The sequence below is a fragment of the Odontesthes bonariensis genome, chromosome 5 (genome assembly GCF_027942865.1).
Source record: "Odontesthes bonariensis isolate fOdoBon6 chromosome 5, fOdoBon6.hap1, whole genome shotgun sequence".
NCBI classification, from domain to species: domain Eukaryota; kingdom Metazoa; phylum Chordata; class Actinopteri; order Atheriniformes; family Atherinopsidae; genus Odontesthes; species Odontesthes bonariensis.
In genome coordinates this window covers 27,233,446-27,256,126 of record NC_134510.1, presented here as the reverse complement: position 1 = coordinate 27,256,126, position 22,681 = coordinate 27,233,446, and the positions used below count along the sequence as shown (strand labels likewise).

Sequence of the window (22,681 nt, the reverse complement as noted above, 5' to 3'; positions counted from 1 at the left end):
ACTAAAAGAATGAAATGTCTTGTGGTGACTGATTTTCCCTTCATTACCTTTATCTTGGGGAGTCCTGCGCTGTTTAGGGACTGGGTTGAGGAGGAGGCAGAGATGACTCCTGAGCCGCTGGCTGAGCTCAGGTCACTTCCGAATGACAGCGAGGAGCCCAGGCCAGAGGTGGAGGACATGGACCCGGATCCTGAGCCTGAGGACAGGGAGCTCTGCCTGGGTTTACCTTGGCTTTGTCCATCTCGCTGCTTCCTTCCCAGTGGAGGCGGCTGCAGCTTGAACTTGAATGGAGACATGTGTGGGGGCTCCTCACCCAGGTGGAGTGAGTGATGCATGGGGTGGGAATGGGGGTGAGGGTGGGCAGAGTGAGGGGGGTGCGGGTGATGGTGGGCGGAGTGAGCCAGAGACGAATGGTGGTGCCGGTCTCCTCCCCTCTCTGCACCGGCGGCGGCTCTCTCTGCTCTCTCTGCTCTCTCCGCGGTCAGACCGGCTTTGTCTGCGGCCGGCCGGTGGGGCTGAGGGATGACGATGTTGGGGTACTGGAGGAAAGCTCTGGGACTCAGGCCGTAGTTGTACACCGACTGGGTGTGGGCCTGCAGGTAGCGCTTCATGTCCTCTGGGTTGAAGGAGAAGTGTGAGCCCAGCATGGGTGACAGGGTGGGTGAGGGAGTGTAAGGGAGGTGAGATGTCGGGGTCATGGAGAGTGCTGGGGACAGAGGAGGGGCTAAGAGGTTGGCCCCTCCGGGCCCTGGCAGAGGGGACACAGGGAAAGGGGACAGGGGGTCCTGGTGGATACGGTGCCCTGTAGGGCCACGAGATCCAGGGTGGCCAGCAGGGTTACCCGGCCCTCCATACATGCGGAAAAGGGTCTCGTGAGACAGACGGGGGTGGATGATACTTCGGTAACCTCCTCCACCACCAGGTCCACCTCCTCCGCTCACACCCCTCTCTCCTCGGTCCTCTCCCGCTCCCGCGTTCCCCTCCTCGATCTCCGAATTGACGGAGGTGCCGTCGCTGCAGTCGCTGACGGAGCCGCGTCCTATTCGTCGGGCCACAGAGCTGAACATGCCCCCGGGGCTGCGCAGGTCCTCGTTGGGGGACAGGACCTCAGAGGGTGTGGAAGGGGGGAAGCGGAAATGGGTCCCCGCTCCGGTCGGGACAGGCGGTGCGCTCTGAGGAACGCTGCTTCCTGGAGACGTCAAGGAAAAGAAGAATTCTCAGAAAAGATAGAAAACGCTCTCTTGTATAATCCTGTGTAATCGTGCCATCCTCTGGTGGGATTATGAGATATTTAAGCGTGCGCAGGCATGCAAACACACTGTGCTCGTGTATCCAGACTTACCAGTGGAGCCCATGTCGATGAAGGGGTAGTTGACCAAAACCAGTTTGTTGAAGTTGAACTTATAGGTGAACCTCTTGCCTTTGGTTTTATGAAGGATCCTCTTGTTATAGTAGTATCTGGGAAACGGCATAAAATAGACTCAATAAGCGCAAATATTTGGCTGATAAAAAGGTTGTTAACACAAGTGGAATACACTACAAAAACAAGCTTATTTTCTCTGTACATCATATTTAACTGAACACGCAGTTTTGTGTCAAACTATAATTTTATCAAAACCATGGAGACTGTGACAGATGTGCTTGCACACACTTTAATAACCACAGGTCTTTCATGTGCCCCCCTCCCACCACAACCGTGACAGATATTAAAGAGTGTTGTATGACATTTGCACAAAGCAGACCCAGAAAGGAGGAGGAGGAGGGCAAACAGACAAGATGAGAAACGGAGGATGGACCGAGCTGTAGAGCAGCACAGTGATGTTGTGTGTCGGGATAAGCAAATAATTAACGAGATCAGAGGCCAGCGTAAGCAGTGTTACCGCTGCGGCCAAAGGTTAGGCTATTTTGAGTCTGCGCGGATTGTTAGGACACGAGGGTCTGCGAGTCGTTGAAAGCATGTCTAAATAGGAGTGCGGATGTGTGGCATCTGTGTAGAAGAGAGTCAGGAATTACACAAAACTGGTCAGATGTTGTCAGACACATTCTGCCTTTCATTTTGCGAGATGGACCCATCTCTTTATGTAACAGCCAAGCAAAGCCACCAATAATTCAGCCCATCTTTATCTGTTTATGTAATGGCCATTCTCTCTTTTTTCAGGCTTTTTTTTCCCTCTCCCGTGGTTCCTGCCTACAGTACAAGGCTTCATTTTTATTAACCTTTGTCCAGCTATAGCTCTTTATATAACGTCGCTGCTTTCTTACCCAGATCCACATCTACTTTATGTAACCTCTAACTCCCTGGCTGCCAACCGTCTCTCACAAACACACACACACACACAGAGAGAGAAGATAAAAAGCAAAGGAGGAACAAAAACAGTGCATCTGTCCATCAGGAACAGGCTTTGCCAAAAAATACCACCTATCCATTCACCACTACCCCTGGCTATTACACACAAGACTCAACCAGACTGCACTTTTCCCATCATGTCTGCATGCCTACCTGCTTTTATAGCTCTAGACTTGCTTTCCTTTCCTCCAGCATGCATCGGCTGGCTCCAGTTAAATGGTGAGTGCTGGCAGAGATAAGGGTTTTAAGGTATGTATGTTTTGTTGAGTTAATCAGAGCCCATTCACTATCATTACACTGAATGGTGGTTATCTGGACGGCGGCGTGTGTGCACACACGAGTGTCTGTGTGTGTTGGTGGGGAGGTGTCGCCCTTTTATTATACTTATTACACAGACTTGTTGGGCCGTTTTTTACCCTGGGAACAGACTGTTGCTCTCTTTCCACTTGCTCTCTTCACTACCCCCTTCTCTCTTTATGCCACACTGATACCCCCCTGTCTCGCACTTTCTCTCATCCACCAGCCTCCCCTCCCCTCTTCATCCCAACTCGCTCCCTGCGCTCGTCCCCCGAGGCGACGGGAGAGCGAGGGAGAGGCAGCGAGAGACAGGACAGGCCTGCACTGTTGAAAACATTGTTTACGCCAGGCACAAAGCAGCATGTAATTTCTGCTCAAGGGGAGACACTCACAAGGGCCGGGAAGGAGGGGAGAGGAGGCAGTTGGGAGCGAAGGGAGGGAAAGAGACAGGCAGGCGGGAAGTCGAGCAAAATTAAAACCACAACACGAGCACGATCGAATAAGCCGATGAGAGAAAAAGTCAACAAGCTGCGCTACTGCCCACGTGAGGGTCCATTATCAATACTGATTGAAAGGGAAGTAAACAAAGTTACTACACAAACCAACTTCCTGCTGTTTGATTAAGCAGACATATCTAAACCAAACGCTAAAACTGAGCTTCCACAGCATCTTGCCTGCTGTTAGTGAGCAAGATGTCAATAAAAGCTGTAACCTATAGCATCCTCCAATCAATGCTACTTTGGGCCAAGCAGAAATCTGCGATTTTTGGAAAGAGGGCTGCACAAATAAGTTATTTAAGACACTAAAAGAACTACCTTCTAATCCACGGGCATTTATCCAAAGCAGGTTTAGGTGTCGGCGAAACCTTTTTCTCGTTTTCAGCGTTTCAAACAAACTGCCAGTCACACATTTCCTTTATCTGAATAACAGCGACTGAGGTTGTTATTCTGTTTCAAATGCCCCCTGTCATTAAACACTTTAATATCAGCAGGCATTTACAAAAAGTATACAGCGATAAAGAGTATTATATGTGTGCGTCAACCTGAATGAAATCAGTGGGGACAAACACAGCCCCAATACACAAAATGCTGCTATGAAAAGCTGGAGAAGGACAGTTTTGCAGCTTGTGAGGCTGTGTTTAGAGCACATGGTCACCCTCCTCCCCTTTCCTGTGCCGTCATACGGGCAGACGGTCTTTGAAGAGCATTTGAACTGACTTCAAAAGAGAAGAAAGAGATTCTTTGAGTGCCTGTGTTTAGCTGCCCACCGCACTCGCCTTGCACGCACACACACCTCCACCATACCATGTGCCACCTCTTTCTAATGCGTTCAGCAACATGAGTGCATGTGTGACCCCCCCTCTCACTGCTCCAGTTTGGCTTTATCCCACTCCTGTGTAACCAAAAGTGGAGTGAACCATCAGGACGGGTATGGATTTTGGCAAAGCCTTTGGAGAGACAAAAGGGGAGGTTATCTATTCAGATGTTACTGTGAGTGATTCTAGGCCAGGGATTAAGCTGCAATTACACAGAGATGACGAGGTCCAGGATGTTATGATCAAAGCAGAGAGATGTGCACCAGCGTGAAGCAGCCAAACTGCAGTGGATGAACACAGAGGGTTTAAACCTCGTGTGCCAAAGCATTCGCAATCTATATTTAATTTTCTATTACCTCTCGCAACCAATACGAGAATTTACAAGAATAACAAAAGGCGGTGGGGTGTTAACTTGGAAAGGTTATGACTCACAGGGAAACTGCTGCTTTTTACAGCTTTATTTAAAAAAAAAAAAAACCGGTACTCTCACAGCCCTGCCCGTCAATCGTACGGGAAATGATATCAGTTTTGTCGTGTCATTGCTCAGATGTGAGCAACTAAAAATACTGTAAATCCAAGCAGGCAACAATACCAAGCAGTCAGACAATCGTTTAAGTTTCCAGTCAGTGTGTCTAACCTGTTGTTTGCATCCCGTACAATCACCAGATCATTTATATCGTCATACCTCAGGAACTACTTTAGGAAGTGCAATGTTACCCAGACTGGTAAAACCAAAGGTTGGCATGACAAAAAAATACTGTAAAGATCTAAAACAGAAAGTATCAGGACACGACAGCAGACCTGATGTTTTAGGTCAAAAGATTCATCCACTATGATCAACTTTTTCTTATTCTACGTTACCCTTTAACATGATATATGTATAAGCCGTCTAATCTTTTCCAGTATCACTCGACACACACACGCAACACACAAACACACACATGTCAGCAGTAAAAATGAATTGTGCCAGTCCGCTCGCGTGTGCGTGCACAGGCTGTGCCTTGCCCATTGTTGGGCTGTAAATAGGGGCTGACTGTGACAGGAAGTCAGGATTACAATACTCCCCATGCCTTCCATGTTTATTTTCTGCCTCTTTCGTCAGCAGTGGCTGTTACACACAAAACCCAGCCAGATCTACTTCTACACACACATGCACACACACCAGGTGCTCACGCTCAGGTGCGTGTGTACAAGTTGCACAGGCAAAATCCCTTTGTGCACAAAACGCCACTTTTGACGAGTGTTTACCGAGTCAAAGTGGAAATTAAATGCGTTTATGTGAACTGGGCAGGTTGGCTGGGTTGGGGGTGTGATTTGTGAAGGTGTTGCACGCTCTGTGTACGTGTGTGTGTGTGCGTGGATTCGAGTTTCTGTGTGAAGATCACGATCTGGTCCGGGTCCGATTGGGCCGGTCACATGCTCCGTGGGTGCGAAAACGTAGTGTAGCTCGTGTTTTTTCCACACTCACAGAAAATAAAGGTCTCATTCACTCGGGGACAAAGACATGTACACACAGCGCTGGTGTAAACTGAGCACGTACACGCTGCAGATAGAGACAATGGGAAGACAATGCACATACGGTAAACACTAAGTCATACAGTGGTACTGTCCCTGCGTGCTCCCTCTGCACTTTCCATTTGGCCCTCGGTGTTTCCACACAATGCTCTAAACACAGGACCTCTGACCTATAAGCAGGCACAGCCAGCTAGGTGAGTAACTGTGTGTATATGCAGCAGAATTTCCTGCAACATGTTGTGTAGATGTGTTCACTAGAGCTACGGTTAAATGCACATCAGAGCCTTTTTTTTTCTTTTTTTTTCGTGGTGACAACAGTGAATCCTTGCACCGTCATGCTCTTCTTTGGAACCACCAGTTCATAGAAAGGGAGTATTATATACATGCTCTCAAGCAGGTTTGACAGGCAATAAAACAGCTGTAGCTCCTTTTATGTGTTTATCTGCTTTGGCATTTTTCAGCCACGGAGGCCCAACACGATTAAATGAAGGCTGGAAACGAAGCAAATGCAAACATGTGTGTAAGCAAGCCTGCTTGGGCAAGAGTCCGTACAATGGTGCATTTGTGTATGTGAATGAGCGCATGTGCTGTGTTGTTAATCTTTGCCAGCTGTGCGTGGCAGTCGTCCTGACCTCTGACCGTTGCGTTGGAGCCTGATGCTGGCTGATGACTGGCCGACACGGGGGCCCAGAGGTCTAAAGGAGCTGGGACCTCTTAGTATGATTACACTCATTAAGCCAGCACTCTGCAATGCATGATTGGCAACAGGCTCCATTTCCTCCAGCCCTACTTTGCTCATCAGTGCAAGTCGAAATCATGAGAGCGAGGCAGTGCTGCAAGGAGTCAGGAGCAAGGTGAGAGACCGTGTCTTTATTTCCTGATGATGATCGTGTCCATCCTCTCATTTATTACCTGGTGTCAGGTAGCAAAGCTTCAGGAATATCCAATTAGAATCAGACACACCTGGACAACAGCTGTAAGTATCAATCACCTGCTGCTTTTATTATCATATTCACCCCACCGAGACATCAAACTGATTCATGGACGAATATATAAAAAAAAACAAAAAAAAACAAGACTGTCTTAACTTCTAAAGGTCGACCGCGCACACACACAGTTGTGTGCACGTTCTTGTACATAAACACACACACTGACACAGTGTGAGCGTAATCCTCTCAACAGGAGTGGGAATTTCACAGCAGCCGTGGGAGCGGGAGGCCGGGATGACGCATGGGCCGAGGCTGTGTCCCCTCTACGGAAAGCCAGCACATACGCACACATCCACACACAATACGGCCGGCCTGATTAAGGGAATTTCCACCATGTGCATGGCAGACAGGAAAGAATAAGAACATTGGGGTAAAAATAATAATTACAAAGGCTAAGTGATAAAAAGAACACTTCAAAACAAGCACGCCTTTTCAACTTTGTGTGCATGTGTGAGTCGGCTAATTGCCACATACTGACTGTGGTCTCCATTATTAGCAGACTCCAGGTTTTCTCCATGTGAGGGGCACAAGGTGGCCCGCTCTCCAACAGTTTACTCCATATGGGGACCGTTACCGTGCACATGTGTGATCACGTGCCTCTCTTATAACTTCATCAATCTTTAGTGCCAGTAATCGCCTTGCCACATTACTATTTATGTGTGTCTTAGGAGGATTCATTTCTCGTGTCTGTTGCAGCGAAGGAATGACGACAGTTCTGGTGTCAAATCAGGTGACAACGCAGATGTTGGTGCGTGTGTGTTCCTGGAGCTGCTCGGCTCATTTATAGGCACAAAGAGAGTCAAGATGGCTATAAGAAGCTGGATGAGAGGACAAGTGAGAAAGAGGTCAGCAGAAAACTTGCTGATAATCAGTCTCTGAGGCCAGTCCATCAGACGGCACTAAGACCCACCATATATAAGGACACACTGGAGCCTAAGCTCCAAATCTGCCACAGCTCCTGAGGATGGACGTGCTATAAATACACAGCCTTGACCCCAACTGTATCATTTTTTCTAATTCAGGAACACTAAATCCAGATTGCAAGCCTGAATGATTGTGTTGTTACATGTGGCCAAACATGAGAAGTCCATGTTAATGCTTGCTGTCCTCATCTGTAACAGAAGTAATCTTCATCTCACCAATTAAATGAGCGTACATAAGCTCTGCCAAGCATGAATTAAGCAATCCGACGCATTTCCCTTTTTTACTGTTCTCTGTGGCTTTCTTTAAAGTGCTTAGCCTAATCTTGGCTCACTTTGTCCGCACACAACAAGCCGGCGAACACAAGACAGTGAATGAGATATTTGGAGCTTACAACCAGCATCAGCTGATAAGACTTCCCCAGGGATATGTGACTACTGTAATATTCGGTTCTGATATGCTGACTAAAAGTTAGTCAGCAACTTCTGCGAGCTCTTTTTATAGTAACAAAGATACTGTGAAATAATGTCCATAAAAGCTGGAAGCACACAGAGAATGAAAAGCAGCTGCTGAGGCTCAGAACTTTCTATTTTCTCTATATTCTTGGCTGATATGCCTTAATTTGATTTACCTTTGCAACGTTTTACCATGATATTATACGAGTATTTTCTTGAACTCAATGCAAAGGGCTTCACCAAACCGACCGAACAGCTAATGCAGTAATGGGCTTGGCTGAGAAGGGTGTCCACGGATAAAAACTTGAACCAAAAGGTGTAAACTGGAGTGACTGGCCAAAAGGGTTAGTGCTGTAACTCTATTTGGAGCATTATAGCAGCTAAACGTATGACCCAGGTCATACCAATGAGGTAACCTCCTGCGCACACAAACCTTTCGGCACATGGACAGGGATTTTAGTGTGTCTGCTGTTAAGTATTAGTGTTAAAAGAGGGCACAAAAAGATTATAAGTGCCGTCTGGATTGTACACTTCTCAATTTAGAGCTTTACCAACCGACTGAGGTGCATGTCCATCACAGTCCCACAGAAAATTAACATACTTTTTTGGCTAATTCAGTGGAATCCAGTGATCAGCGCTCCACTTATTTGACTCTATTTGAGTCAGTATCAGCATCGTGGTGATATGGGAAATGTTTATGTGACTAGACCGGCCTTTAAGGTCACAAAAAAAGAGGATTTAAATGCCAAGAACGGGAGGAAATAACTATGAATGAATACTTGGTCTCAGCAGATTAACACTGAAACAAGCTTACTCAATGAGTTTCACCGTCAGCTTACCTCAGCGCCCTGCTAAGCTTATCATAGTTCATCTGGGGTTTACACTTCCTGGCCCCCCAGAGCCGGGCCACTTCATCTGGATCCTTGATGACAAACTCGCCATAGTCCCCCTGCCATGCGATGACATCATGGTACTCCTCTTTCCTGAGCAGCTCCAAGATGAAGTGCCACAGCTGGATCTGCCGGGACCCGGGGCTCGACTCGGGCTTGTAAGCCCATTCTGGAAAGGCATAGCCTGTAATTGAAAGATAAAGAGAGGAGAGGATTAGTAGGAGTCATTCGAACATTGCCAAGAACAGCGAAAGGTGGTGCAGAGAGCACAAGTTACATTGATAAATTCAATTATAGGACATCTTTATGGGGAGCATGCAACACAAGTGCACCCAGACGAGCCCCTTCTGCCTCTGTAAGGAAATGTAGAAAACTTTAAAGGAAGGAAAAAGAAAATATAATGAGGGACCTGCAGTTGTAGCCACTTCAGGTGACTGCTCTAAAGGAGAGACAAGGTCCATCAGAGGATAGACTTTAAAGTTCGGATGCTGGTCTATAAAGCTCTGAATGGTCTAGGACCAAAATATATCAGTGACCTCCTGACCCAGTATGAACCTTCCAGACCCCTCAGGTCTGGATCTGGATCCGGTCTTTTATCAGTTCCCAGAGTCAGAACCAGACATGGAGAAGCTACATTCAGCTTCTATGCTCCACATGTCTGGAACAAACTCCGAGAAAGCCAGAGATCAGCTGAAACACTCAGTGTATTTAAGTCCAGGTTGAAGACACACCTATTTTCAGCTGCGTTTGAATAAAGCTCCAAATCTGAAGCTTGAGTTTCAAAACTTAATCACATTTTAACTCCTGATTTTATCTGATTCCATCTATTGTTCTTATTTCTTTCTTTTTTGTTTAAAACTTAAATCATGCTTTTTATTTCTACTGTTTTAATGTATCTGTAAAGCACTTTGAATCGCCTTGTAGTTGAATTGTGCTATACAAATAAACTTGCCTTGCCTTGCCTATAGATGTGTGGCCAAGTATAGATCACATACACCAGTACCGAACGGAGTGGACTGTGTTATTTACACTTCACATTGAAAACAGCTCTCTTAATCATTCCCCAAGTTTCTCCAGCATCTCTCTTTCATTCTCCAGCAGTGGACAGTTCAACAAAAGCAATAAAGAACAAACAAAAAGTGTCATTGAAAGCACCGCCGAAGACTTTTGTTTAAACTCTGCTCTGCTGGCATTAGGTCACCACCTCACCTCTGCAGCTCTTCACAGGAAACACACACGCACGCTGAAACTAGAACTGAAAGTTGTAGTGCAAGTGGGCTTCGTGGAACAGTTGGGTACATGAAAAACCTTTCCACCTCTCCTCCACCTCTTTCCTCTCTCATGCAGTCACTCTTTCCTCTGACCAGAGGGAAACAACATGGCCAATCATCTCTCCTGCCTATCCCTCCGTCTCTCTCCACCCTCTGATCGAAGGAAATGCAAAGTTAGAGATGCAGAATGAGACCGTGGGCGTGGATATATGACTGTTTTCACGTGTGAGCCCAAATGTATGAGTTTGAAAGAGTCTATGTGCCAGTGTGTGTGTGAGTTTGGAAATGTTTATGCAAGTCTCCCACTAACATTCTGTTGCCTGGGTGGTCAATAAATTCGACACAACTGAGAAAAACAGCACAGTTGAGTGCAGCGTTTTGCCAAATTTTGCCTGGACTGGATTTTATTTTATCAACATTTGCCCAGAAAACAGTGACAGAACTGTAAATGAAAGGCTAAATAAATAGCATTCAGCGTGCTTATGTGTCACCGTGCGGGGCATTTAAAGACCATCGGCCCCCATAATACTGTTTATATACCTATTAATGCAAATAATACCAAAAGTATCACAAAACAAGGAATGAGCGGCAGAAAAATGTCACCGTATGTTTGTAATAAATTGCAATACAACGTAAATGCTTCTGAATATTCTTTTGTTGTGCATGTTTAACTGGAATTAAATAAAGATCAGTTTCTGGTAGTTCATCTCATGCACATATTTAAAGGAGGAATGTTTGAAATACCATCCTGCAGATCAATCTACACTAAACCAAACACATTGGTAGCATCTATTGCCAGGATATTGTCTTAGAACGTCTATTTACTTTGCAGAGATATAAAAAAAACAGATACAAAGCTGTAATAAAGTCCATTTTCGCCACGCTCGACTGCGCATCTTAGCAAACGGACGCAGAAAAAGTGCGGCTGAGTTCGAGACTGGTGGACAATCATCAGATTATATATGTCCAGGCATGTGAATGGATGACAGCCTGAAGCAGAGATGGATAGCCCTGATAATCTCTTCTGTAATGACCTCACCATTTAGTCAGTGTTGCATAACACTGAATAATGTTGAAAGCCCACAGGTCACACATCTATAAGTAGCATAAAAGTGTTGCCACTGAAGACTTTTCGTCAGGTTGAGTAAAGAACTCGATGAGTTCATTTAAGTTTCCAGTTTCTGGTGAAAATAGGCCGAGAGGAAAGTTGTAATCCGTTGTGTCTTCCTACTCATCAAATGCATGCAGGTTACCAGCTATTTCTCACCACCGTTTCTTGGTGGTTTTCCTCCACAGTGATGTATTTCTGAGGCATGGTCAATGAATCACTCCAACCTACTCAGGAGTCATTTTGCTATTGAAAATAAAGATATCTGAATATCACTCAACCCATGTAGGAGATACCCACACATTTTCCAACTCCAAAATGATTAGAATTAGAATGATTTCAGATCTATATTTTTAATCAGGCATTTAAGGAGGCCTACAGCAGCCGCGCAGGCAGCTGCTTCACTCTAACAAACGTCACCACACCTGAAATGACCACGGGTGCAAAAAAACAGCGAGCGACGGCTAACTGCGCCTGGGATTTTTCAGACTTTCCAGACTGGTCCATGTAGGCGGCTCCTAACATATCAATGGCGATGTAATTTTTGTTTCCTCTTTCTCATCTCACCCTCCTCCACTTCCCTCTCTTGCAAACAGTCAGTCAGATAAATTCTTGTGGTACGATCAAACGGCGAGTGAACTGCAGTCGGCGGGCCGGAGTCGTAAACACGCAGCCCTGCCGAAAACGAACAAAGTAAAAGTGATCGGCCGTGTCAGAGCACGTCGAGCCGAGATGACAAAATGTAAAAAGGTACGAATGAATAGTTCTGGCCACATCTTAACCACCAACCCTCACCTGTGGCTATCACATCTAATGACTCTTTGTATCAGATGTGTGAATGTCTGCATGTAAAGTAGAATGAATGAAAAGGAGCTGATACACCTGATAGTTTTGAAGCTGCTGTGTCAGACACAATCAGATGGTCTTTTGTGCACACATGACATTTCAGATCACTGAGTGAAACCGATGCCTTAGAAATACCTGGAGGACCAGTAGCTTCACTGTGTGGCAGGAGGACATTTTCTGCCTGAAATGACACCCGATCGGGGCTCCAGAATTACTACTCGCATGAAAGTGACAACAGACTCGTCCCTGGTGAGCAAAGCCCAGACTACGCAACATTTAGGGAGCGGCTTCCGAGTAAACGTCGTCAAACATCAAGAGCTACCTGCTGCTCGGACTGAACTTCAGCACCTGCTGCAGTGAAAATCTGGAGGTTCACCTCTGACCTGTAACTTGAGCAGTTTGCTGAGTGTTGATCACTCAGACCAATCAGCTGATCAGGAGCTTTGGCATTTTGGTGGACTACCGTCACTTCAGCGTAGTAAATCCAAATAAAGCACACATTTGATATCTTTTGCCACTTAGCTTAGACATATCTCAAACATATGTGTCAAGGATCTTTAGCTGCATTTTTAAAAGTTCTGTCTGAACTCATTTTAAGTTCATCTAAGCTGGCACTCTTCTCAATCTAAAGATTTTAAGTAGATATTTTGATTTATTTTCTACATCTTAATAACTTTCAAACCTCACAGCATGAATTTAAATAGGTTTATTAAGAGCTTTGAGGCCATTCGGATTAAGTAAATAAATTAAATCCTGGACACAAAGTGCTTAAACTATGCTGTTCTAAAAGGGATGTATGATAATTTATCTAATTCAGTCACGATGTGTTCCTAAAAATCAACTGGAGCCCTGATTACTGTGCTAATAGCAACAGTGTATATCACAAACAGATGCAAAGGCGTGCGTGCCAAGTGTACAAACATATGCAAGCATGCTGTGTCCTTTGTGTAACGCATCATTAAGTCAAAGAGTTCACATGATAAGTGCTCTGTGCTGTTTAAAGGAAAAGCATGAGCAACTTCCTTCAGTAACCTTTTATGTCTGTGTGTTTGGTTTGTGAGATAAGAGTGAACCATTGGCTGTGTATAAAAGATGGGTGTGCTTCACATAAACGTGCATTCTTTCATATGATCTGAAGTGGAGCGACTCCTGTTGCTGCCAAACAAACTCAGAATGAGCAGAAGTCTATCAGAAAATGACCCTATTCTCATTTGATTTATTACCTCAGTAAACATTTCTCCTTTTTTATGAGTTTATGACACCAGTCTCCGGCTTAAAGTCTTCTTGTGTCCTGCATGATGTTTCTTTTGTAAATTATGATCCCATTTAGATTAGTAAAGACAGTAAAGCTTGGAATGCTTCCTCTGTGAGGACAGCTTTCCACCTTACGGACGTGCACGCTCTCTCCCCTCGTTGGTGACGTCTGGTTTTCGAGACACAACAATGGAAACAACCAAAAAAAAATCCCAAACACAAAGCCTAAAACTGTTTTAAACACACTGCAGGACAACTTTACAGGTCAATCAAATGGCCAGCGTGTGTATATATCCAGTGTGTATAACATTGTTAGACAATTACAGCTAAGATTTATTCTTAAGCACGATTGGCTGTGTCCTCAGTGCTGAATAAAAGACAGAAAGGTAACATTACTTTAAAGCTGAAACTGCACTGCTGGCTGACACTTAAAACTTGAATTATAAATATGATGCTTTTGTCTTAATGGACATTTTAATCTAAATTATTTAAGAGATGAACTTCTAATTGATGACACGAAGCGTTCGAGTTCCTTAAAGACTGCTGCAAGAATCCAGCAAGTTTTTTAAATGAACCGTGGATTTATTTAAACAGCCCACAGCGTGCGGCGGAGATGTTAAAGGGTTATGTTTAGAGGAATGCTGAGAGAAAGAACAGGTGTCTTTGTCCTTCGTTCCACCCGGAGTCCAACCCAGCCCGAGCTGTCCTCACTCACACTGGATCAGCTATCACAAACGACACACACACTCTCTGATCCGTTTCATCAGCTTTGTACACCCGATAGGAGAATTTCAGTGGAGAATTTTTGGAATCTGTGTGTGTTAAGCATTCAATGTGTGTGAAGCCGGAGAGGAGAGGAGCAGCAGTGGGGAAGAGCCTGCAGAGCATGACATAACCCCCACCACCACACTTAACCTCTCTGACCTCCACTCTCCCTCTGTTCTGCTCTTCCCCTCCCTCACCTCCCTCCCTCTCAGGGGAGACACCAGATAGCCATTACAGCATGAATGCACAAGCCTCACACACACACACACACACACACACACACACACACACACACACTGCATCAATAATGTAGAAAATGGTGTGGAGGCCTGACGATAGGGGTGCGCCTAATCTCTGCCCTGGGACACCAGAGAGAGTGCAAGTCTGTGAGTTGGTGTGTGCGTATTGTGAGTTGGGACAAGCGAGGGGCAGGTGGTAGAAAGTGCTGCAAAGAAAGCAAAGAGGAGGAGGATGCAGGGACGGAGGGGGGGTTGAAGTGAAAGAGAAGAAGGCAAGATGAGATGGGGTGAGCTCTGGGATGAGTAAAGAACAAGAAAAAAGAAAGTGGGGAGAGTAAGAGATGGGGGAGGGAGATCTGGGAAACCAGAGCGGGAAAGAGAAAGAGGAGAGAGAAAGAGAGACAATGGCTAGAGTGGGAGAGCAGAAAGGGGGTGGATGGAGGGAAGGAAGGAAGAGGGAGGTGGAGGGGGATTAAGGGAGCGATGAGATCATAGCTCATCTGGTAGTCTGTTGTCATCCAGGTCAGATTGCCCCCCCCCCCCCCATCCTTAACTCCTCCATGCTTCCTTCATTCCCTCTCCCCAACTACTTCTTCTTCTTCCGCTCTCGGAGTGCGGATGACTCTTTTCCTCTGTGTGATCACGGAGGCAACCTCGAAACCAGTTATGTGCTGCTCATCAGTGCAACAGGAGAGAGGAGATGAAGGAAGGAAGGAAGGAAGGAAGGAAGGAAGGAAGGAAGGAAGGAAGGAAGGAAGGAAGGAAGGAAGGAGGAGAAAGAAATAAAGAAAGAAGACATGCTGCACTGTGAATGAATAAACTTGTTAAAACCATGTTGTATGCCATTCTTCCACCACATATTGTTTCATGCTTTTGGGGAAACAAATGTCAAATATTTTAATTTGCCTCTAAATATTTCTTCTAAAACATTTCACTTTATTTCTGACTTGCTCATGACGCAAAAAAATAAATAAAATAAAAAATTTCCTCCACTGCAGCACTGATTTTTGACTTTTCAAATAGTAACTGAACTGCGAGCTAAGATGCTGATGATGCTCCGACATGAGAAGCAACCAACAGCCGTGCGGAGTACAAAGTCAAACGAGACCAAGTCCAGTGCAAAGTCGTCCAGGTAAAGCTAGCAAGTTCTACGTTTACGACGACGCTGCACCGTCATTAAAAAACAGTTTGTTTGACACATTCTACACAATATCAATTATAACACTTAGCAACTCATACCAAAATAAACAAAATAAAGCTTGTGATTTTCACATTTTTATGCTCCAGTTAGATACAACCTTGTCCAAGCAGTTTTTAGCTACCCAGATACTCTGGCAATAGTATTTAGCAGAGATAGCACATGGAGAACATACCTGCTTCTGAACCTTGAGCTCAGCCTGCTCCACTGTTGGCGCAGTTAATCACAGTGTATTAAACCTTTTACCAGAAGATTTCAGTAGAGAGCCCACCAGCCAATTCAGACTGTGCAAAACTTCTGGATTTGCAGAATAGAAAGTAAAACACTCAGCCATTTGAGAGGAATTTCTTGGCCTTAAATAAAGCACGTTGGATATCTGCTCATGCTTGCATTAATTTCTGATGACACACATCATAAATGTGCCAAACAAGTGTCTGCTGCGCAGGCTTAAAGCATTTATAACTAAGGCAACTTCTTCTAATGTGCGTATGGATGTCTGCTGCATTGAGGTTTCACATGTGGGCAATTTACTGGAGCTCATAATCAGTTCAATGTGTCACTGCAGTTTATTTCATCCTTGATTTGTGTCTCATCCTTCCGGTGTCACTTCAAAAGTCCTTGTGACAACACCATAAGTGAATTCATCAATGAACGCGACTCACCTCAAAGGGTCGACTGGCTTTATAACCTAAAACTGTCAAAGTTCCAGGTGCTAAAATGATACAATTTCCTGCTTTGAGACCATGTGCACATCCTGATGTCAGTTTCAGGCTTTTTCCTAAACTTTGTCAACACCACAAAATACCATTAGCTGATTTTGTTTGTTTACAAGAAATCTCCCGCAGGGAATATTTAACAGTAAACATAGAACATTTGATATGTGCAGCTGCCTCAGACTGAATGGACCGCGGACCTGGCACTGAAGTGCCACGGGGGGCGAGAGCTGATGGGAAGGAGGCAGAGACAGCCGGGCAGCGTATTAAAGTGAGAAGAGAAGTGAGGAGGAGAGATTCCCAGAGCTGCGAGTCCTACTCAGCAGCAATTCAACTAACAGACCTGTGCCAAACTAACAGCAGAGTTGCAGAGTCAGGGTTTTTACACAGGGCCGGGGGCCTCTGAACAACTATTAGTGGCAGTTGGCTGGTACTGTACTAGTTTAACCCCACTCAGCTTTAGCATGGATGTGGGAAACGAACAGTGTGTGTGTGTGCGTGCGTGCGTGCGTGCGTGGATGGAAGAGGGAGGTGAGGTCACTGTCTGCTACGAGAGTCAGTAAAAGCACTAAAAGTTAAGAGATAAGTCGGCGTTTGCCTAAAGCGCATTCATACACAAGTATACACAGCCTCGTCTTTGTCACAGCTCCTTTGATGAGTGAAACAGCCTGAAGCGTTGAGTGGGGCGAACGGAGAAGTTAGAAATACAAGACGAGGAGCTGTACGGGAGGGATGAAGGGACAATAAAAGACTAGAAGTTTGAGACAGAAAGTGAGAGTAAAAGGAAAGAGAGAGAGAGAGAGAGAGAGAGAGAGAGAGAGAGAGAGAGAGAGAGAAAGAGAGGGTAACCAGAGCCCATATGCCTAAATCCCAAAGTGTCTGAACTCTTCCCACCAAGACCATTAAAAATTCATTAGGCCAATACTGGAGGACGACTGGCTGGAGAATGAGACACACAGCAAAGTCACAGAAAAAACGTTGGCGACACCAGAAAAAGTGCATGACTGCTGGAAAGCATGCGTGTTTAACACGAACAGGACTACAGCTAACCATCGTTACCCATCAAGCCTCAATTTATTTGTTTAAAACCGATAGTCTTGTCTTCAGGTGTAGCAATGCCAAGAGATGAAGACAAGAACAACAACGGTGTGCAATGAATGACCGTCCATCAGACTATTTTTAGGTTTATTTCAAATTCAGCAGCCCTCGAGTTGCATTTTTGTTTATGATAAAGTCATTTCAGCCCAACATGTTGGCAGGAACATGTCTCCCAGTGAAAGGCAGCTTGCTGTGAATAAACCAGATGGAGACTAATTTCCCTTGTTCTTGCTGGAGGTCCTCGCTGAGCCAACAACATCCATGCCCTGAGCTTCACCTGAGTGCCGCAAAGGGTTAAACACGCATCGCAAACAAAAACATGTAAGCCTCGGAGGCCGCTAAACTATTCCTCGAGGTCACGGCGGTCTATGTTTTCTATACGTTCTCACTAACAGCCATGAAGCTGCAGAGGGGAGAAACAGAGCAAAAGAGAGGAGAGTGCTTTGTGGCCTTGGATGGGCCAAAAATAGCGCGACACAAACGCACAGTTACACACACACACTGGGGTTATTGTTCAACAGAGAGAGAACACACACACACACACACACACACACAACAGGGACGAGCCGAAGAGGGAAATTACAGAAGTGCTGAAGGAGGAAGAGGAGGACGGAGGCACAAGTGGGATAGAGAATGAGAAGGACATGATGTAAGATGAACAGTTTGGTCTCTCAGCTTCTCTCGGCTCAGTGCTGTCTTACAGCGAACAGACCGATGTCTTTTCCAGGAAATCGAGGGGAGGAGCAAGACAGAGAAAAGGCAGAAGCATCCATAGGGACCCAGAACAAGATCCTCTCCTGCAGTGCTCCACGTCCAGTTTACATGCTGGACTGTAAAAGGGTTTGTTGTGTCCCAACATGAGCCCAACCCCAAACCCATTAGTTTATCCTATCGTTAATAAGTGTGCTAATGTGGCTCCAAGAGGAAAATGATAAACAATCTCACATAAAACAAATGTCAACATCTGGCAGCCTTAAAAGTGGAAAATCAACGAAAATCATTACAAGACTAACGTGTAATATAGATGATTTACAGATAAGGGACAAAAGTTTTCTGAGCAACATGAACTGCCCCTAAACAGATTAACAGCCAGTAAAACTAATGCCGTAAATATTTCATCACCTAAGAGTGGTCTTCTGTTAAGCGCCTGAATTTAGACTGTCCAAGTGGTGCAGCAAGTAACCACATGGGACAAACTTACACACTACAGAGAGCACATAACTAGCAACACATACACACAACAGGCAGCTTTTCCAGTTACATGGGGACACGCGCACGCCTGTCTGGATTCCTCACTCGGGAATTACACAGAAGAATGTAAAACGATCACCCTGTGAGCAAAAAATATAGAGCTCTGTCCCCAAGAAACTACTCCTCACGCCCTCTCAGGTGGGCCGCACAACCGGACTTTTCTCTGTGTAATCACGCTCATAAATAAGCATGGTGGGAGAGTGTGTGTGTGTTTGCATCCCCAGAGTGTTAAGAACAGCAGAATAATATTGTGTCAGCAGGAGAAGAGTCTTGTTGCTCTCAGGGCGACGTTTGGTATATTTACTCTCCAAAGTGACACCCTGCTCCCAGGACATTAACCTCTCTCCTTGGACATCAAAACACACACACACACACACACACACACACACACACACTTTGCCACTATGAGCTGCAAGAGCCAAAGGTGCAGAAGACCTTGAACAAAACTTACACCTATATCCTAATTCTGAGGTGGTAAAATCTCAAATAGAATATTTCAAGCACACTTCAGTGACTCAGTCCCTTTCTTTTTAGGGGGAGGTTTTCAAGCGAACGGATTCTAGCGCGACCACAGTCATGAGGGAGTCCATCTCGCCAAGCTCCAAGATATCAGTTTTTTTGCACGTTTCAGGTGTGATGACAGTTGTGTCTTTTCTTTTTTTTAAGTTGCCATCCCTTTCCAAGCAGAATATGTTATAACATGCGATAGCAGCTTCGAATTTTTGCTTAAATTAACGAGAATCTTTTAAAAACCTTGTAATATCGACTCTTCGAATCACAACGCTCCAGTTGTGCTTGGGAAGGTGTTTTGATGTCAAATATGCTCAACAGACAGAAAAAAAAAAAAGTATTTAGAGTCAAATGTGGGTGAAATATGGAAATACGGTGACACCAGCCCTCTTATAACTTTCTTTCCAATAGCTTTTTGCTCTGTAAAATGAAAGGTCTGATTCAGGAGCTATGAGTTGACTTGTTTAGCTTAATTTTGGCTCAAGTTGGCTTAATTTAAACACTAAGGTGTGTGTGACATTTCAACAGGGAGATTCTGACCAGTGGAAATGACGTAATGATCATGTGATGGATTCTACTGGAGAAGAAGTTTAATTTAGTCAGAGATGTGGGGGACAACAGGAAACCTGAGCCCACATCCGTTCCTCAGCAGTGTTAGAAATGGATTTCTTCCATAAATAATGTTTGGTCGAGCACAGATATCGGTTTCTGCGCCATCTGTCAGAGAGCATATAACCGTGACAACAGAAAGCTTTTATTTTTTAGCTTGTCGTGAACATCACTCATAAAAGATAACAAGATGTTTGATATTTCTGTGCTGCCGTTTCAGGCAAAACTTAACTTTCTAACGGTGCAACTGAACACATATACATGAAAATATGAATCACTGCGGGGCCACATCACGAAGAAGAAGAAAAAGAAGAAGAAGAAAAGCTCAAATGTGCAGGACTCCGATGTCTGATCTGCTGGCGTTAAGTTTATCTTTATATCTGGTATAGATGGCGTGCGTGTTCAACTCTTTTGCTGTAAAAAAAAACAAAAAAAAACTGTCTCTTGTGCACCTTCTTGTTTTTGTTGGGTGAGCGATGTGTTCGGAAAGGGCCAATCACTTCACAATGAAACATAAAAAGGTTAATCAAATAAAATGTAAATAAATCCAGTGTAAAAGTTCGACCTGACTCAAATGCAAATGGAAAGGGAAGTGGTTTTGTTGCCAACTCAAACGGATCACTGGAAAGTCTAGACTAAAATGTGTGGCAAATTTCCCACGTTAAGCTTATAATTTCCTTTAAAGTTATCGTTTCTTTTTTCTAAAAAAGTTGTTATGCCCTCACACAACCATGCTACTGCCCACAGGCGCCTGTCCTTTCCTTCACTCAGTTTACCTACCTCACAGCCTGCTGTTAATGTACTTTTGCAGCCAACAGCTTGGCAGAGAGCTGCCAGTTGACATCTCACCTCTGGTTCAAGAACGCGCTGCCTACTCACTCGTCATTTAAGCCCGTAACACTGTGCGCGCACCTCTGCATGTAGGAGCACTTGAAGTAAACAGTGCTGAAAAATTATGATCATGTTATCATGTTCATATGATCTAAAAAAAAAAAAGCAACTGCCAAACTCTTTCCGCTCTTGAACTGATTGAAAACGAATTAACATTTTAAATTAAATAAAGCTTAAAGGGGCATTTAACTTATTAGGAAATGGGGAAACCGGTGCAACTCAAACACAACCCGTGCCAACACGGTGTTGCAACAGAGACTGTTTTTTTCACACAGACCGTGTAGCAACAGGGATGTTTCTTCAATTGAGGAAATGTGGTGACAAAGTAAATAAGTGTGCGATTTAAAAAAGCATCGGGGTGTAAAATGAACAATACAGCGTTCACAAGAACCGCTACAAAGCCATTTAATTTGGAGCTGTTTTATGTGGCAAAAAATTACGCCACTTGAGCATCTCCCGCCGGGTAGTGCATGTGCGAATGGGAAACTCCAGAGAAACTATGCTGTTTGTGTGTGAATATGACTAGCATCTGTAAGGTCAGTGGGCCAAAGACTTTGTCACGCAGGAGCAAATTAGAGGCGGCACAATCAAACTATATATCTACGAGGTGCAGAAGGTTTGTATGTGTCTAAGAGACGGGTGGCAATTTTGGAGGGTGGTTTCCAGGAATGTGCCACAACAGTGGGACAGGATGTCAGCAACTGTTGTATGTGCACTACGACAACAGGGCTGCTTCCTGTGTGTGTATATGCATGTAATTTCTGATACACAATGAAATCTGTCAGGAATCAAAACCTCACTGCAGACAACATTACGCGACTCTATTTTATTTGCCGGAAATAAACACGGTCATGGTTTAAAAGAGAGCAAAGATTAAAAATATTAGCAGAGATCAACTCTAAACGCACACACTTGTTGCACAAGACTTCTTACAAACAAATGAGCGAGTGCAACGGCTCTCCTCTACAAATAAATCACATAGTTGTACAAGTTTTTTAGTAATTTGTTGACTTCTTTGTTTGAACTTCTTTGATACGCATTTGCACTTATTCCACAGGTCTCTGAAACTGGAATGGGATGGGGCAGCATTCCTATAAAAGATATTTATTTATTACAGCGTTTCGATGATGGTGAAGGAGAGCAGCGTCTAACAACTCGGTGCAAAACTTCCCACTGTGTTGAGATCCAGTGAGTGCCAGAGCCATATAGATTCACATCACTTTATCCTCATCAAACCATTCAGTTACCTCTCGTTGCCTTACAGATGGGGTCACTGCCCTCCTGGAAGAGACCTATCCCGTCAGGATGAAATGATTCAGAAAAGCATAAAGACTTGCTCTGAAAGAGGACAAGTGGACCAATCCTTAATTCTCTGGATCAAGGGTGCAGGTTTTAACACTTCTTACGTGCTTAAACACTGCATATATAAGCAAAACGTCCCATTTCTGTTTGCATGTGACAGTAGGGACTGCAGAGGAGCCAGACCTCAAACATAAATGACAAACTGATAAATAGAACCAGAAAAACAAGTTCACAATAACAGCTTCAGACTAAGACACCCAGTGTGTGTGAGTGTGCGTCAGTGCTGACTCAGTGCGTGAATGTGTTTGTAATTCAGCCTTCACAACGCAAACTCTCCTTCATTCTCCTGCCTCTCTCTCTCGCCCTCTCTCACTGTCTCCTAGCAACCAGACACTTGAGGCCTAAAAATAACCCCCCCCCCCCAGAAACGAACAGAACAAAAAATAAATAAATAAATAAATAAAGCACACAGCAATTAATCGTTTCAAGTCTGGAACACCGACTCAAATACACCAGGTATTAGAGAGAACAGAGCGGGGCAGTGAGAGATGAAGACGCACAGAGAGAAGAAGAGTGGGAGGGAGTTGAATCTGCCAGCAACAGGTAGTCGTCAGGAGACACAGTTCTGCACTACATGACAGTGCGAGTGTCTATGCTCGGGCTTCTGAACGGCAAACACAAGCTCGAGTGTAAAGCCACCAAGTAGTCCGGGAAAAAAAACTGCAAACAATGTTTCGTGTTAAAGAGTTCAAGGCGAATAAAAGACAGCGCATGCAATCTAAATCGATTCACCCGACACACACAGTGCAAGTTGCACGAACAAAGCCACCGCAGCCTCAAACTGCTGCAACAAATGTTCTTTTTTTAACATGTTCATCTGCAACAGATCTGATTCAG

At 44.7% G+C, this 22,681-nt stretch overlaps 1 protein-coding gene across 1 annotated transcript in view; it reads right to left on the bottom strand.

The window, feature by feature from the left end:
* erfl3 (Ets2 repressor factor like 3) overlaps positions 1-22,681 on the bottom strand; it is a 45,686-nt gene that overhangs the window by 3,885 nt on the left and 19,120 nt on the right. The window contains exons 2-4 of the mRNA XM_075465898.1: positions 8,679-8,913; positions 1,343-1,458; positions 48-1,189 (exon numbers count right to left, since the gene is read on the bottom strand). Of these exons, the coding sequence (XP_075322013.1) occupies positions 48-1,189; positions 1,343-1,458; positions 8,679-8,913 (1,493 nt within the window). The remainder of the gene's footprint in view (positions 1-47; positions 1,190-1,342; positions 1,459-8,678; positions 8,914-22,681) is intronic.